Consider the following 16,464-nt stretch of genomic DNA (forward strand, 5'->3'; position numbering starts at 1 on the left):
GCAGTGTGGGCAGTGTGTGTGAGGGTGCAGTGTGTGTGAGGGTGCAGTGTGTGCAGTGTGTGTGAGGGTGCAGTGTGTGCAGTGTGTGTAAGGGTGCAGTGTGTACAGAGTGTGTGAGGGTGCAGTGTGTGTGTGTGTGAAGTGCCCACTATGAACTGAATGTATGCAAGCACAGGTGTACAGGATCTGGTAGTCCACAAGGATTGGCTCTTTGTCACAGAGAGGTCACTAGCCTAGGTAGGGGTCAGGCCAGTTTGCCAACAACTAATCATGCTTGGGCCCTGGAGAGCACGCACACCTGAACTGGAGATTCGCGATTCAGCATATGAAGGATGATTTTCAAAGGGGATGACTGTTCTTGTGTGGGCTAGACCTCCTGAAGTGCAAAGTGCTTTTAGAAACTCAGAAGCCTCCTACCCTCTGAATACCTGCGAGTTCTAGGAAACACAAGACTAGATAGGGGGAAGGAGAGTGGGAGATGGCATGGGATCTAAAGATGAGAGAAGGGTGCGGGAGATGAGTGAACATCGATGGAAAAAGTGGAAGATGGAGGGAGGAAAACTAAAAGGTGATAAAATGAGGCAGGATCACGAGGGGAGAGTACAGAAAGAGCAGAAGCCTGGGAAGGAGAGAGAAAAGAAAATAGAAGAAATGGAGAAGCATGGGGAGCGGGCAGGAAAGAGATGGGGGTGAGAGGATAAAGAGTTGGATAGAAGGACCAGGAGAAAAGGATGGAAGGTGGTGAGAAAAGGTTGGATGAGATAAGGGCGAGGATATAGGTGGAAGAGAGAGACTCAAAAGAGATGGGAGTGGAAAGAGACTATAGAGGAAAAGGAGGCTGGAGAGGAAAAGAGCAAGAAAGAGATCAGGGGGGAGGGAGCAGGGAGGCGAGAGGAGCTGTGAAGCATCCAGACTGTCCTGAAGAAAATAAGGTGCAAGGTTGAGGTGAGGCCAGAAAGAGATGAGAAGGGCGGATGGAGAGGGGAGAGAGGAGGTGAACATATGGCGGTGGGGACGGAAACATGCTAGAAATGACGAGCAGGGATAGAATAAAACAGATGTGGAGAAGAGGAGGGGTTTACGCAGGAAGAGGGGAAGTAGGACGCTGCAAGGCGAGAAAGAACATCGGAAGATGAGAAAGGGGGGTGGGGAGAACAGAAGGAGATGAGGACGGATAAGCATAGGGAGAGAAAATAAAGAAAATAAGGCGAGAGTGGAGAAGATAACGAGATACAGAAGAGACGATGGTGGAGGGGACGAAAACAATGAGATAAGGATGAGAGGATGGGACGGAGGCTGGAGAAGTGAAGGGCATGGAGGACGGGAGAAGGGTGAGGGAGCGAGCATAGGAAGGAGGAGGGGAAAAAGCTTCTGAGGGAATAGTGGAGGGGAAAAGAGAATGGAGAAGCAGAGGGAAGAGAGACAAGAATGAAATGTGGATGCGTAAGAAGGGTACGAAAGAAAGAGTGACGGGTGAGGACTGTAGGGTGGAATATTGTAAGAAATGGGAGGCAAAGAGAAGTGATGTGAAGAAAGTGGATGAGAGAACATTATAAAAGAGAGTGCTGCTCTAGACGGGACACGAGGAGAGGGAGGACAGGGCATGAAAAGAGAGCACCTGAAGATGCTTACAGGTGGTGAGAGGGAGCAAAGGGAGGACTGGGGAAGTAATGATGTGGAAGAAGTGAGGCTTAGCCAGAGATTGGGGGCGGGGGGTAGAGGAGTAGGTGCAATGGAATGGTATAGTGAGGGGGAGTGGCATAGCGGAAAGAGAGAAGGAGCACGAGAGACTGCGCAGAGAGGTCAAGAGTGTGACGTGTGGTGGTGTGCATCAGGAGGCACTGGGACAAAGGCAGTCAGAGAACGAGTGAAAAGAGACAAGCCATGTGGAGTAAGAGACAGCAAAGTGGAGAGGGTGGTCACAGGATTAGAAGCGGCCCAGGTAGAAATGTGGGGAAAGAAGTGAGCCGCGGAAGGACTGCATGGTGCACGCGGGAAGGAGGGGAGGAACAAGGGAGGGGAAGGACACCTTCGGGTAATGTTTCCGCTATATAAAGGCGCATTAAATAAATAAGTAAATGAAGTCTGCTTTAGAAATTGTAAAATTCCTGGAGTCCAGTTTGTTTTGCTCTCTGCCGTCAAGTATTTTCAGTAGAGCAAGGAGTACGATTGCAAACATGAACATTACGAACCTCCTGGAAATTAAAGATACTTGCTATGGCTGCAATAAATGTGCTGCTTTGTAGAGAGGATTCCTGTAAACAACAAGCTCCTGGCATTGCTATGATTAGGGGGGGAGGAGAAATGCGGCTCGGGAGTAAACGGTAACGAGCGCGTGAATGGGAAGAGCGGCCGTGGGAGGTGGGAGGGGAAGTCGGAGAGTGCGAAGTGTAGGCGGGGGCGGGGAGCAGAGCCTTTGAAGTGTGTGTGGCTTTCATGTGGTGATGCGAGGCAGGCGGATAGAAACGCGTTCACGAGACCACATGCACTTCTGGAAATCCGCTTTTTTCAGAGCTTAGTTTAGCTCTTATTTTAGCCCCATAGTCTCGTCCTATTCATTGCTTACGGAATGGAATAGTACGAGACCTAAAAATGAAGAAAAAAACAGAGAAAAGAACAGCAGAGTTTGCCGTGCTGGCTTGGTAACTAACACTTTCCTTCGGGTCCACAACAGATGTTATCAGCAGGCGCTTATCTTGCTGTCCAATCTTGTCAGTGGTTATTGCACTGTGGAAGGTTGATGCCAGATTCCCAAAAACAATCGGCCTGATGTCCTTCGCCCCATTTTACAGGGCTCCTTTTTAAGAAAGTAAGGCTTGAGTTATTCATAAAGCTCTGGTTATCACCTCACCAGTTGTTCCAGCTCTTGCCTTCTCCTGGAGATAATCTTCACCAGGACTGCAGCTTCCTCATTGCCCTGCAGGCTCAAAGTCAAGTGTCAGATAGGATAGTGCTGAGAAGGGGCTGGGGACTAGAGGATCCTTGACAGCCAGCCAGCCAGTAGGTGGTGCATGAAGATCCCAGTCCTCATTAATAACCTAATCAGAATGCAGTCAACAAATTCATTTCTCCTCCTCTCTCTTTGTTCTCACCCATGCAGGCTGCAGGCAGCTGTAAAAGGATGCTTTGAAGTTACTCTGGGGTGGTGGCAAGTCCACAGGTCAAGAGCACTGCCTTTATAGAGCTTTAACTTGCTAATGGCTGTTCGAATGGAGGAGATGAGTGGGAAAATTCTTCTGTCATCTCGTCCCCCCACAACTGTCCCAAGTTTTCCCCTCACTTAAAAATCTGGGAGGGATAAATCCCCGTGTCCAAAAAATTAGGCGAGTAAAGCCTAGTATCAAGGCCATTGCGCTTTGTGACCGAGGCATGGCAGTCCAACATATCTGATAAGGTAAACAAGTGCCAGTCCCACATAGAACTACGCTGGGCTTGCGTGGAGCCCTTCAATCCAGTGGTGGCGATGGGTCTGACTGCAGTGTGTACCTGAATTACCTGAGTGGAGTGGGTCAGAGTAGAGCGCAGTGGCGTGGAGTAGTGCAGAGTAGAGTGCAAAGGCGTGGACTGGTGCGGAGCATGTATGTATGGTGTGGTATCACACTGCCATTACAGACAACACATTTCAGTTGAAATGATCATTACATTTACACAGACATGCAGTTTTACTAATAAAACTGTACAGCGCACAAACAATGATGTATGGGAATGGCATCACCTAGTCCAGTGATCTTCAAACTGTGGGGCGCTCCCCCCTGGGAGGCGTGAAGTCTTCTGACCGGGGCGCAGCTCCACACACCCCCAGTAGTGCATGAGTCCCAAAAGAAAGTCACTTGCAGTTTTCATCAAAATATTTTGTTATATGTTTCCCTTATTTTGCAGCCTTATTTTTAAAGGCAGTTTGCCTTCTACTGCAAAAGCTTTTTTTGGCATAAGACCTTTGCAGGAGCCCTGGAAACGAGGTAAGCAGGACCAGACTGGAATCTGAAAGCAGCCTGAGCAAAATGTTGAAAAAAGCCCATGCTACCTTTCTGTCTCTTTCCAATATCTATCTCACTCGTTTTGTACCCACTGTGTCTATTGAATTAAATCTGGCTGCTGAAGAAATAGGCCGTTCTCCTTCACAAACCCACGGAACTCCCCTGGGGCAAGGAAAAGCCCGATGGACTAAAGGGCTAATCAGGCCCTGCCCATGGGCCTGTTGCATGAGTCCTGTACTGAGGAGAAGATCTCAAGGGAAGCATAGGGCAAACAGGTAGATGGTGAAAGTCAAGAGAACTCAGCCTCTAAGTATGTGCTAAACAGTGTCTTTTTCACACGTTAATAGTTTTGTTTTTTTGATATTTAGAAATAGAACATGCACCAGTCAACCTAAACAATTACCAGAATTTTGTTAAGTGCATTTTCCGGATATTCTGTCTAGAGTTCCTCTAATTTTTGAAAAACTATTTGCTGAGAATGCTGTCTAGAACAAATTGTACAATAGGACAATATCTATCAGACAAAAAAGTGGTTCACTTAATTGCAAGTAAAGCAAATATCAGGTTTAAAATATTTTGCTCTCATTCACATGCCTCTTCCTCTCATTACGACATGCTGCCTTTACCAGACACCACTGCACCGTGGCCTTTCCTCCCTTCTTCTAATCCTCACCCACAGGCCTTACAATGTTTTCTCCTTTGTCCTCTCAAAACTGGGCGGGGGTATTCCAGTACCCCAAATACATGTGCAGAGCAGGGCACTGTGAGGCAAAGAAGCAAAAAAGCAATAACACATCCATCTTTCTGTTATCCCCTTCCACAGAATACCCAAGGCCCACCCCCATCTTTTCAATCAACTCTGCGGTGGGTACCCATGCTCCCAAGCTCTCCTGCTGACTTACAGACCTGCTTGTTTCTGTTTCATTCCCTGTAAATGACGGTTTTACTGTCTACGACTTCTGTAAGGTGTAAGGTGGTAGTGGTGGTAGTGGGCATGGAAGGAGCTTAAGGTCCCAAAATACACTAACATCCATGAAGAACTTAATATGCTTCCTGTTACAATAAGGAAAAGATCCGTAGTCTGTAGGTGTAGCTCAGGATCATAGCTTTATTTTGTACTTCAGATCCATAGTATTAAGATGTATTCAAGAGATAGAGTAGAGACCCCACCAGGAGCAGTTCCACTGCTCAGCCCCTCATGCCAACTGACATCTCCTTACTGTTCAACCCTCCCAACATTCCAATGACATCATCAAAGGCCAAGCAGTAGAGCAGGGGTAAGCATAGAGAGGATGCACAAGACAAGTTACATTACAACACATCCCCCTTTTATCAAAATCAACAAATGAATCATAAGCACACAAGCAATATAATTCACAAAGAAGTAAATGTGCAAAGACGAAAAAGCACAAAGGGAATGTCAGAGAGATTCAGAAACAGAGGTCAAATAACACAGCAATTCAACCACCAAATTCTAAACCCTCTAACACTCAAAATACATTTAAAAATAATTCCATAAGCTAAGACCCACACAAAAGTCTTAAGGCAACTCCAGAAAATGTCAGGGACTAGATTTTTCTCACCCAACAACGGAGGCATACCATCCTCACCCCATCTCCTTCCCATAGGAAAATACAAAAATTTAGAGGAAACACCTCCCCAAAACCTTGAAACATATTGTATAGGGCAAATCACCTCCCTTTTGGGAAAACACCTCCCAAAAACACAGAAACATATTGTATAGGGCAAATTACCTCCCTATTGGGGAACACACCTCCCAAAAACCTTGAAATACTAATGGGGTGACAAACTTATGTCACCCACAACCAAGAAAACAGCACATAGCCTATGGGATAACCAACTAAGTTACCCACAACCCAAATGAGAGCACACAACACCCGGACTCTCATCAAAACCTTGAAATACAACACCTCATAGGAGGTAAAAACCAATTCCAAAGAGTAAGACCAAAAAAAAACGAATCAGAGAAACTACTCAAAAGACAGACTTCTCTTGTGCGTACCCGTCACGCACAGTCCAACACATACAACACAACTGCATACTGCATACAATAACTAGACAAGGAACACAGTGTACAACCACTTCTGCATACACCACTAATAACACACACACACACACTCTCCTTTTTCCATACAAAAACAATAACAGCATATTGACAAAACACATATAACGTTGACATAAAATACACTGCTGTTAACATCAGACATCACTTAAAACAGTTTAAGATGATTAAATAACACTCTTGCAACATACAACAATACAAAGGGTACCCTTAAACCAGAGTATGCACACAGTCATCACCACACATTAAATTGGAACCAAAGAGAACCGTTACTCCCCCATAAGAAATGGTGACATCTCCTTACTGTTCAACCCTCCCAACATTCCAATGACATCATCAAAGGCCAAGCAGTAGAGCAGGGGTAAGCATAGAGAGGATGCACAAGACAAGTTACATTACAACACTTCCCTTGGATGGACTGGAATTATGCTGCTCTCATACTCAGCCTCAGAAAACCACCCTAAACTCAAGGGTTTGGTGATCCTTGGCTCAGTGCTGCCATTGGATGCTCAGCTGTGTCTGCATGGCGACAGCTCCTTACTTCAACACAACTGAGGGAAGCGCAGCATAGTCCAGAGAGCCACGGCTCCTCATCTCAACGCAAACTATAAACCCACCCCTGATTAGTAGCATGCTTACCCGTGTCTCGGCATATATACCTCTTTGAAGGTCTGAGTGGGGCCTGACTCCAAAACACTTTGCTCAGGGAGGCCCAGTGTAACAAAGTTTGAAGACCACTGATCTAGTGTAATGACTTATTGTGAACATTTTAGAGTATTCGTTTCCAACACACTTCATAATTAACAACAAAAGTGCTTCATTGGTGTTCTTAATTCTGAAAGACTTGCACAGTTCATTTAAATGTTGTCATGTGCTAGAAAAAAAATCTATCCTACCTCCAGTACCCAGCAAGATTGTCACCTAAATCCTCTCACGTTGAAGTCAGAAAATGAAAAGTACACACCATGCACCCTCAGAAAACAGAGCCTGACATTTGACCTCTGTCTATGAATGCACCTCAAATGTGACAAGATTAGAATAAAATGTACAGGCCGGTTTACAGAAAGGAGCACTCCTGGAAGGGGAGTTGTTGTGAAAAGGCTTTGCTCCTTGGGAGGGACATACTCACGCTGGGCGGCCTAACATAAAGAAAGCCAGGAAATTGAAAGCCAGAAAATGTGAGTTACAAACCACAAAGCCAAAGGTAAGCAACGGGCGGAAGCTTTTTGAATATCCCAAGATGTCTTTAGCAAACTAGACAGCTGTGCTCTCTGGTAGGCTTTGACCTAAAGAGACAGGCAGCGATACATAAGGTAGACATGCTGATTTAAAATCCAGAATGGGCGCAGAGAGAAATGAGACAGCAAGAGGGGGGTAATGATAAAGAAGAGAGAAAGTGGTTGGGAGAAAAGAGCAAGGCAGTGAGAGATGTCAGGTAGAGTGAACAGAGGTAGAATGAAGGTGGGAGGTGGAGAAATGAAATATTGAGGCAAACTGAGCGGTTAGGTGGTGGGATAGGTGAGCTAGGCAAAGGTGAGGTAGTGGGAGATGTGAGTTAGAGACAGATTAAGGTATTCAGGAGGTGAGGCAGATGGCAGTGAGAAAGAGAGGCCTGAAAGACGCAGCAAGAGGTAAAGCAAGAAGGAGGAAGAGGTAGAGAGGCAAGATAACTAGAGAGATGAGATTGAAAGAGAGGAAAAGTAGATGGAGGAGATACAAATAGCAGTGAAATGAGGAATGAGCTAGACAAAGGTTGGAGTCAAGGAGAGGGGCAGAGAGATAGAAATGTAAAGGTAGGCAAAGACAGTGGCAGAGAGGGGGATGAGGTCATGAGAGAACTATTGAGCAAGTGGGATACAGAGATGTGTACTGAGAGGTGAGGTAGACATAGGTAAAGTAGAGTTGAGGTAGAACAAGATGGTATATACTTAGCACATGGACACATAGAGATAATCAGAGAACAGGATAAAAAGAATAGAGTGAGGTAGCTCAGGTCCTTTAATGTGTAGTAAGAAGAGAGGAGAAAGAAAGATGTTTTAATATTTTGTCACTAACTGCGTGAGAACACACAAGTTGAGGCTGGGCAGGGTGGACATGCGCACTAAGCTTCTATGAAGAGCATACCAAGCTATCAAATAAAAAATAAAAAAACTGTTTCCATACAAGTTGAAAGTGGGACTCCTGATTGTCCCAACTACTTTACCAGCACCTCCCTGGAAGTTTGGTGTCCTGAGAAAAGTATACTTTACCCTTGGCTTCAAAAGACTCTGCGCCCACCTCCTCTGGGGCTCCGTAAGGCAGAGAGCCATGTTCGGCACTTGGCAGAATCTTTGGGTTGATGGCTGGAGGGGAGGCTACACTGTAAGAACTATGCTGCCTCCAGGTTGAGACCAACCATCCCTCCCACCAACAATCACAAAAGGTCACAATATTGCAATACTGTCATGGGAAGGTTCCATTCTTCGCACATCATGTGCGTCAGTCAAGGGTCTTGGGCTAAGGTTACAGTCGGAGGCTGTAAGAGGCATGCAGTTCCTCCCGCAGTGACTGCATCACAACCAATGCTGTGTGGAATTGTGAATGAGGCTTCCAGCAGTGGAGGGGAGAGCAGCTGCTTCGAATATGAGGAAGAACATGTCTGCATCATCAGTTATCGGACTTGGCCTAGGGAAGCACCTGTAGCACACCCAGAGTGACAGTGAACCTCACGTGGTAAACCCTGTGCACATGTACCAGCGCAGGTGACTGGGGAGAACTTCCTGAAAGCAGTGAGGTGGTCTCAAGCAGTCGTCGAGCTTGCGCCCAGTACTGATGCAATATACTCTCAGACGGTGAAGTTGCAGAAGAATTAAAAGAGGGGGACGAGGGTTGACCTTTAACCACTTCCATGCTTGTGACAAGGTCAACTCGTCATGGGTTTTACCTGCCCTGTGCTTATGATGAGTTGACCTTGTCACAAACAATGGGATTTTCAAAATTGCAACACAGGACGGGAATATGCGCCAGCTTTGAAGTGGTTAAGACCTGCAAAGCATTTGCAAAGCAGAAGCCCTCAGTGGCCAACATCTGGTGACTCGAGGGACGAGCTGGCTAGATGGAGGGAATTCTGAGGTAATCCATAATCTTCCTACACAGTGATCTGATACCAAATTCTGAATGGTCAGTCCAGGACAACCTATTAAGGCACTGGCGGTTAGGTTGGAAGTGCTGCCTGGTAGGGTCAAAGTCAACATTATTTATTTCAGTTAAGTAAAAACCATAATATTTGTACAGCTCGATACATACAATAAATGCCTGGTAGGGTGACAAACGGAGAGCAGTGCATTCTTAAAACAGAGTCATTTGTTAGCTTCTTTGTATGCTTCAGCAGTGAATCTGAGGAAATATTTGGTGGCGTCCACAGACTTTCAAGGTGACATGATGTGCACCACAGTATGAAGGGTTTCAAAATGCCCAAAGACTGACACACATTCAGATTCTGGGGCTGAGTTGAGGAATGAAGGCGTCCAGTTATGGTGCCCAAGTGAGTTGCTTGATGTACAGGATGGCTCAGACCTGGCAGTGATGGACAGGGGCTTTATGCAGTCTAGTACATGTCTGATGTGTGCAGAATACTCGCAGCAGCAGTGCAACTGAAAATGCTCTAGTACTCAGTGTTGTATCTACTTGTTTCCTCATTCGAATCCAGAGACACTACAGGGGAGGAGAATTTGGCTGGAAGTCAATAGAGCTGCATAACCTGGAGATCCAGAGGACGCCAGTCACCTTGAAAATATAATGTGGTTCATCAGGGGTAGACGTATGTTTGTTCCTCAGGGACTTGTCAGGTCTTTCTTTCTGCAATGGTACCTGGAAATGATGTGAAGCACTGTTAGAACTGGAGGTCTCTAATTAGCAATGGCTTGCACCTTTGTCCAAATAGGGACCCTTGCTTCTATTCAGAGTAAGGGGGCTACACTTCTAAAATAACCCCTGCTCGACCTTGTGGTAGCTTGGTACGAGAAGAAAGGCTTATCTCAGAGGTAGTGTGTAAAGCATTTGTGAACACATACAGTAATACAGTGAAAACACTACAGATGGACACAACAGATGTTTTATAAAAAAATAATTATTCTTTATATAGACTTAACACAAGACCCAAATGACAAAAATCCACAATACAGTAAAAAGAAAATGACATCAAAATGGTAGAAATAACTCAGTTCACTGTAGATGGTAAATGCGACACGGTTCCCACAAAGTACCTTTGCATGCGTCACTGAAAATAAGCAAAAGGTTTGCAGGGAGAACAATGTGTTGGTTCCTTGCTTCGGGGGAGGCGATGCGTCTGATCCTCAGTGCTTGCGCAAAGTAGGCGATGCATCTATTCCTTACCGGAGAGGAGGGGATTCGACGATCTCGTTGTGCGTCCCGGTTGCGATGCGACAAGATAGCGCCTTGATACGATGCAACGATCCAGTGCAATGCGAGAAGATGGCGACCTTGATGCGATGCGACGACGTGAAGATGATGCGTGGACGCCCGACGGCGACTCTGCAACTTTGGAGCCGCAACAGGCCCTACGACACGCTTCTCTGGTGATGAGACGGCGACCCTTGCAGTAGAGACACGTTTCTCCGGTGATGCAACGACACACAGCTGCGACGGAGACACACTTCTCCGGTGATGCGACGCGACCCTTGCGGTGGCGACAAGCTTCTCCGATGATGCGATGGCGACAGCTGCGGATGCAACATGCTTCTTCTCATTGAGTAGTAGCTCCCAATAACACACAGGCTTCTGCAGACAGAATTCCCAGCAAGGAAATTCAGGGGGGGAGCTGGTGATGAAGGCTTGTATCCCTGAGACTTCGGCAGGAGGCAAGCACAGTTCAACCCATTAGAGATTCTTCTTCAAGATGATGAAAGTTGCAAATAAAAGTCTTTATCCTTTCCTTGGCAATATAGAAACCACTGCAGGCCAACCCCAGCAATTACACACTGGCACAGGGGAAGTCAAAAACTTCTGCAGATTCTCTGGTTCTTCTCCTTCGCAAAAGGTCCGTCTTGATGTCCAGAAGTGATCTAAAGTTCTGGGGTCTGGGTCCCCCTTTTTATACACACAAACCCTTTGTCTCTGAAGGCAGAGAGTGTCTGTACCTAGTCCAAACCAGCTCTGGGTGCATTCTGCCAGTGCACAACGTCATCCTTTCTCAGTGTGGGCCAGGGTCATCAGAGGCACCACAGTAGGTCGAGCCAGCATTGTGAAAAGCAGGCACAGCCCTATTCAGGCTTTGATTCAGTGGGTGAACTTACCATGTCGACATGGCAGTACTAGACTGCACACAGGCTCTGCAATGGCAGGCCTGAGACACACTTTACAAGCTGCTTATGTGGGTGGCACAATCAGTGCTGCAAGCCCACTAGCAGCATTTGATCTACAGGCCCTGGGCACACATGGTGCACTGTACTAGTATCTGACAAGTAAATCAAATAAGCCAATCATGGAGTCACTAATCCATTACAATCATTTACAATAGGGAACACGTGCACTGTGGAATTGAATAGCAGTGGCACAGTTCCCAAAGCATCTAAAAACAGCAAAACATATTAAAAACAGAGGAGACAACAGCAAAAAAAAATGGAAGGGAGACTCACACCAATGGTACCAGGTCTAACAAGCACCATCTGGGGTTGATCGTTTTCAGATCTGAATCCGTTGGACAGATGCCTTCGTTGGAGTGAAGTCAGGAGAACTTAGATTCTGATGATTCTTGTGTTTCCTACTTTCTTTGTCAACTGCCTTCTCTGTCTCATTTTCTTTTTTACCTGGTTGGCTGGGATGACTCAAGCGCATTAAGTGATTAGTTTCTGCCCATTCATTTTGATAATGTTTTACTGTCCCTGGAGGGTGTAGAGACATTTTGTTCAGCTTGATGGGTTTTGGGAAAGCAGGCATCCAGTGTTTGTTTGTGAATTACTAAAAGATCTGAAGCTCATGTAGGAACCAGACAGGGATGGCCACTATCATCTTTGGTGTTTGATCTCACTATGAAACCATTCACTCAAAGAGAGCGTTACAATACTTCCATAGGCATAAAACTTCCACACCTGGCAAGATACATTTAAACTATCGATGTCTGCAGGTGACATTTGAATGTATCTTGTAGATCCTGAAATTTGAAAAAGGAGCTTACGAGTTATGATGGAGTGTCTGGTTTCAAGATTAGGATGACTACCGTTGAGTTGGACAATAATTAATAGCAATTGCTCAGTCAACAAAATCCACAACTAGGCCATCTTCTGCAGCCTCTATCAAGAAAGAACTGCTGCTCTAGCAAGCTAAATCGCTCTCTTGAGTTGTGTCAGAATATGGTGTAAACAATATCACCCTACCAAAACATCAATGCCAGAATAGTGACTACCACTATATTGTGAAGGTAAGTATATATAGGTAAATATAGATGTAGATTTCTTAACGTTCATATCTATGTATTATGTTAAAATACATATATATCATCTAGGTACATATATTTGGAAAAAATTTAAACACAATTTTCTGGTAAAATGCCCTACCTTGAACAATGTGATTAACACTGGCGAAAACGATATCATATTTATTATAAATCAAACCATTTTCGGTGAAACACGTTCATCAAAGAGCTACAGTGCAGAACCAATAACTATATATGATGCAATCGACAAACTGCTCTACACCCAGGACAGGGAGCACTGCGAATACACAACCTAAGTATTAACATGCAGCTCATGTCTGCTTCTTCTTTCAGTAGCATCAACCACTGAAGAAGCGACAATCATGCAACTCACGGTTACACAAACCTTGTAGACTGGATACACCAACCAATAAGAATTGCAAACTTGGCGATGTGGAACAAAGTGAGTTTGAAGAACTCACAAACTACCCTTTGCTCTTCATCCTAGTACCAGGCAATTTTAAATAGTCCACTGCATTTAGGAGAGAGACCTCAATGTCAAGAAGGCGGATACACAAAAACACGGTACATGTTCGAAGGGGTCAAGAGCACAGAAAGTGTCATTTCTTTCAAATCAAACACAGCCAGGTTATACAAACAAGCATTGGCAAAGCCAACAGACCTCACCATTCGCCCCTATTGGCTTTACTGGTAGTTTTAGTCATGCGGTACAGATTCAACAATGCTGTGCAGCATGGCTAACAAAAGGGATAAAAATCCTATGACAAGGTTGGCGGCTTCATTTTTTAGGCACCAAGAAATACACACGTCTTCAACATGACACAAGCACTTTTTTCTTTTTGTTTACCAATCGAGTGGGATCAGTAAGCAAAAGGAAATAAAAGTAGCAAAAGCGGGTGGGGAGGGAAGCAATGTGGGTAGAGGGGTAAACAACATGGAAGGCGGGGCCAAGCAACACGAGAGGTGCTGGTGGTGGTAAACAACAAGGATGGCATGGGTGGGGGTTGGCAACATAGCCGCAAGTGAGCTGAAGCAAATGGAAAGAGAGCAATGTGAATGGCAATGTAGAGCATGAAAGGGGTAATCAAACAGAAAAGGAGTAAAAATGAATTGGGGGAAAAGCACATGGGCCGGAAAATAGCGGGGAAAAGTATGCAAGGACAAACGCATCACTGAGGTGGCAGGGAGAAGCACATGGGCAGAGGAAGAGCAATGTGTGCATAGCCAAGTGGGAGAAGTACCAAAGGGAGACAGCTGGAAAACATATGCACTCCACTGGAGTTCTTAAACAAAAAATAAAAAAGTAGCACATGAAAAAGGAGCAGTAGAAGGACACAAGTAATGCTTCTAGGCTCTAGGAAGTAGGAAGTAAAGTCCATGCAAGCTATTGAATAAAAGCAAGCAAATGAAAGTGACAATAATGACTACCAATGGTAAGTGGCAGACTCTAAGCCCACTGTTAGCAGACAATAAGTCTCACCACAGACAGCACATGTGCTGTCTATCTGGCAAACCTAACACACATTGGTAAAGCTAATAGGAATCACCTATGCAAGATCTATTAGCTTTGTCATTGTTTCTTAGCCATGTTGTACACCAGTGTAAGATACTCAGAAAGATCTTCAAATGGCTCCCAAGTAACTCTGGAAATACTGTCACTTACGCCCTAGTCACCAGCAAGTTGGACTACGGGAATACGTCCTATGCCAGGATCACCAAGCAACCCACTAGAAGACTACAAACCATCCAGAACTCGGCAGTCAGACTTATTCTCAGAACTCACATCGCACCTAACCACAGAGAGCTCCACTGGATACAGATACACAAATGCGCTCATTTCAAACTCCTCACACATACATTCAAGGTACTACAAAACTTAGGCTCCATTTACCTGAACAGTTGCATCTTCTTCCACAGACACCTACGCTCTGCATGACTCATACTCGCATACATCCAAGCATACACAGAACCAGATTAGGAGGACAAGCATTCTCCTGCATTACTCTAAGATGAGGAATGGCCTCCCACAACACATCACAGCCTCTTCTAGAATTCCGCAAGAAGCTGAAGACCTGGCTTTCCAATTAACCAACCTACCATAGGCAGTGCTAGGCACTAAGAACTGCTCAATGCCTGGATACCTTCATGGTTGATAGAGTGCTTTACAAATACACATAACATATTGTGTTACACCTGACAGCCTTACCTTTTGCCTGCCTTACTCCGTTTTTGGGACCTGTTTTTGCTAGCTTTAGGACTCAGCGCACTTTACCACTACTAATCTGTGTTACATTCCCTAAACATGGTACTATTGGTTCATCCTCAATTGACATATTTAATTTACTTTTATGTCCCTAGTAAAGTGCACTATATATGCCCAGGGCCTATAAATCAAATGCTACTAGTTGGCCTGCAGCACTGATTGTGTCACCGACGTAAGTAGCCCTAAACTATGTCTCAGGCCTGCCACTACAGAGCCTATGTATGCAGTTTCACACTGCCATGTCAACCTGGCAAGTAAACCTTCTTGTCAGGCCTAAACCATCCCTTTTCATACATATAAATCACTCCTACAGTAGGTCGTCCTGTATACCCCACAGGGCAGGGTACAGCTGATTTAAAAGGAAGGACACTACTGCAAGGCCTATCTCTCCCATTGGATAACTCTGGGATTACCTTATTACATATTTTAAGTCTAACTCCAAATTGTGAAGAGAGACTATTCAGGTTTAGTGTTACTGAACACAATTTATGGTAAAGTTGGATTTTAAATCCCAGATTAGCAAATGCCACTTTTAGGAACTAGGGGCCAGATGTAGGTGGCCAAATACCGGTCGGTAACGGCCGATTTCTGCCGTTACCGACCGGTATTTGGAGTTTTAGATGTAGGGGGCCTTAAAAATTACCGATTCGGTAAATTTACTGAATCAGTAAATTTACCAATTCTGTAAATGACCGATTCGGTAAATTTACCGAATCGGTAAAATGTAGGTGGCACTGAAAACAGTGCCACAGGGCCTTAAGGATTCGTTATTTACCACTAACTATTAGTTGGTGGTAAATAACGAATACCTGTGTTTATGCAAATCTGTGCATGTACACCTGTGCCATGTGGCACACATACATGCCCTAAGGGCATGTATGTGTGTCAGATGGCACACAAGCCTGGATCAGGGGTGCAACAGGGTGTCAAAGTGACACCCTGCCACCCTTGACTATTCGGTAATTTTACCAAATCGGTATTTATCGATTCGGTAATTGCCATTGATTCCTATGGGCCACAAGGCCCATAGGAATCAATGGCAATTACCGAATCGGTAAATACTGATTTGGTAATTACCGAATCTTAATGATTCGGTAATTGTTACAGAATATTTACCTACATGGCATTTACCGATTTGTAAATACCGAATCGGTAAAATTCGGTATTTACGAATAGGTAAATGCCATTTACCTATATCTGGCCCCTCGGCATCTACTTAGTTTAGCCATTTGGTGCCTTCTGCCTGTCTTTGGAATACACATCTGGAGTGGGTGAAAGCTGGCTTCCTGCATTTCCTCTAGACAGTCACACACGAAGGGTAGGTGTGCCTGAGTGGTCATCTACATGCAGATGGGACATCCTGTGCATAATGGGAGGGAGAAGCTGACACTTAAATCTGAATGAGCTGTGTCCTGTCCCCACAAAAAGGATTGATTACCTCCTTTAGTGTGTCTAGAGCCAGGACAGGAAGGAAGAACCTTTGTGCACCTCAAAGTTTTCTTTGAAGTCTCCCCCACTTCAAAGGCACCACTAGGTATAAGTACTGGACCTCTGGCACTACCAAATTAGTACTCTTCTGGAGCTGTGACCACTCTGCCAGGAAGAAGATGATCTGCTGTGCCGCTCATGGACTGCCATTCTGCTTGAACTGCTGTTTGCTGAACTCTTGCCTTGCTGTATTGCCCTGCTGCCTGCGGCTCACTCTCTG

General features: G+C 45.2%; 1 protein-coding gene across 1 annotated transcript in view; it reads left to right on the forward strand.

Annotated features, from left to right (window-relative positions):
• Positions 1 to 483: 483 nt before the first annotated feature.
• The window catches only part of LOC147711608 (ubiA prenyltransferase domain-containing protein 1-like), a 38,292-nt gene continuing 22,311 nt past the window's right edge, over positions 484 to 16,464 (forward strand). The window contains exon 1 of the mRNA XM_086919513.1: positions 484 to 689. Coding sequence (XP_086775639.1) covers positions 484 to 689 — 206 coding nt within the window. The remainder of the gene's footprint in view (positions 690 to 16,464) is intronic.

The sequence above is a fragment of the Lissotriton vulgaris genome, chromosome 5, assembly GCF_964263255.1.
Source record: "Lissotriton vulgaris chromosome 5, aLisVul1.2, whole genome shotgun sequence".
Taxonomy (NCBI): Eukaryota; Metazoa; Chordata; class Amphibia; order Caudata; family Salamandridae; genus Lissotriton; species Lissotriton vulgaris.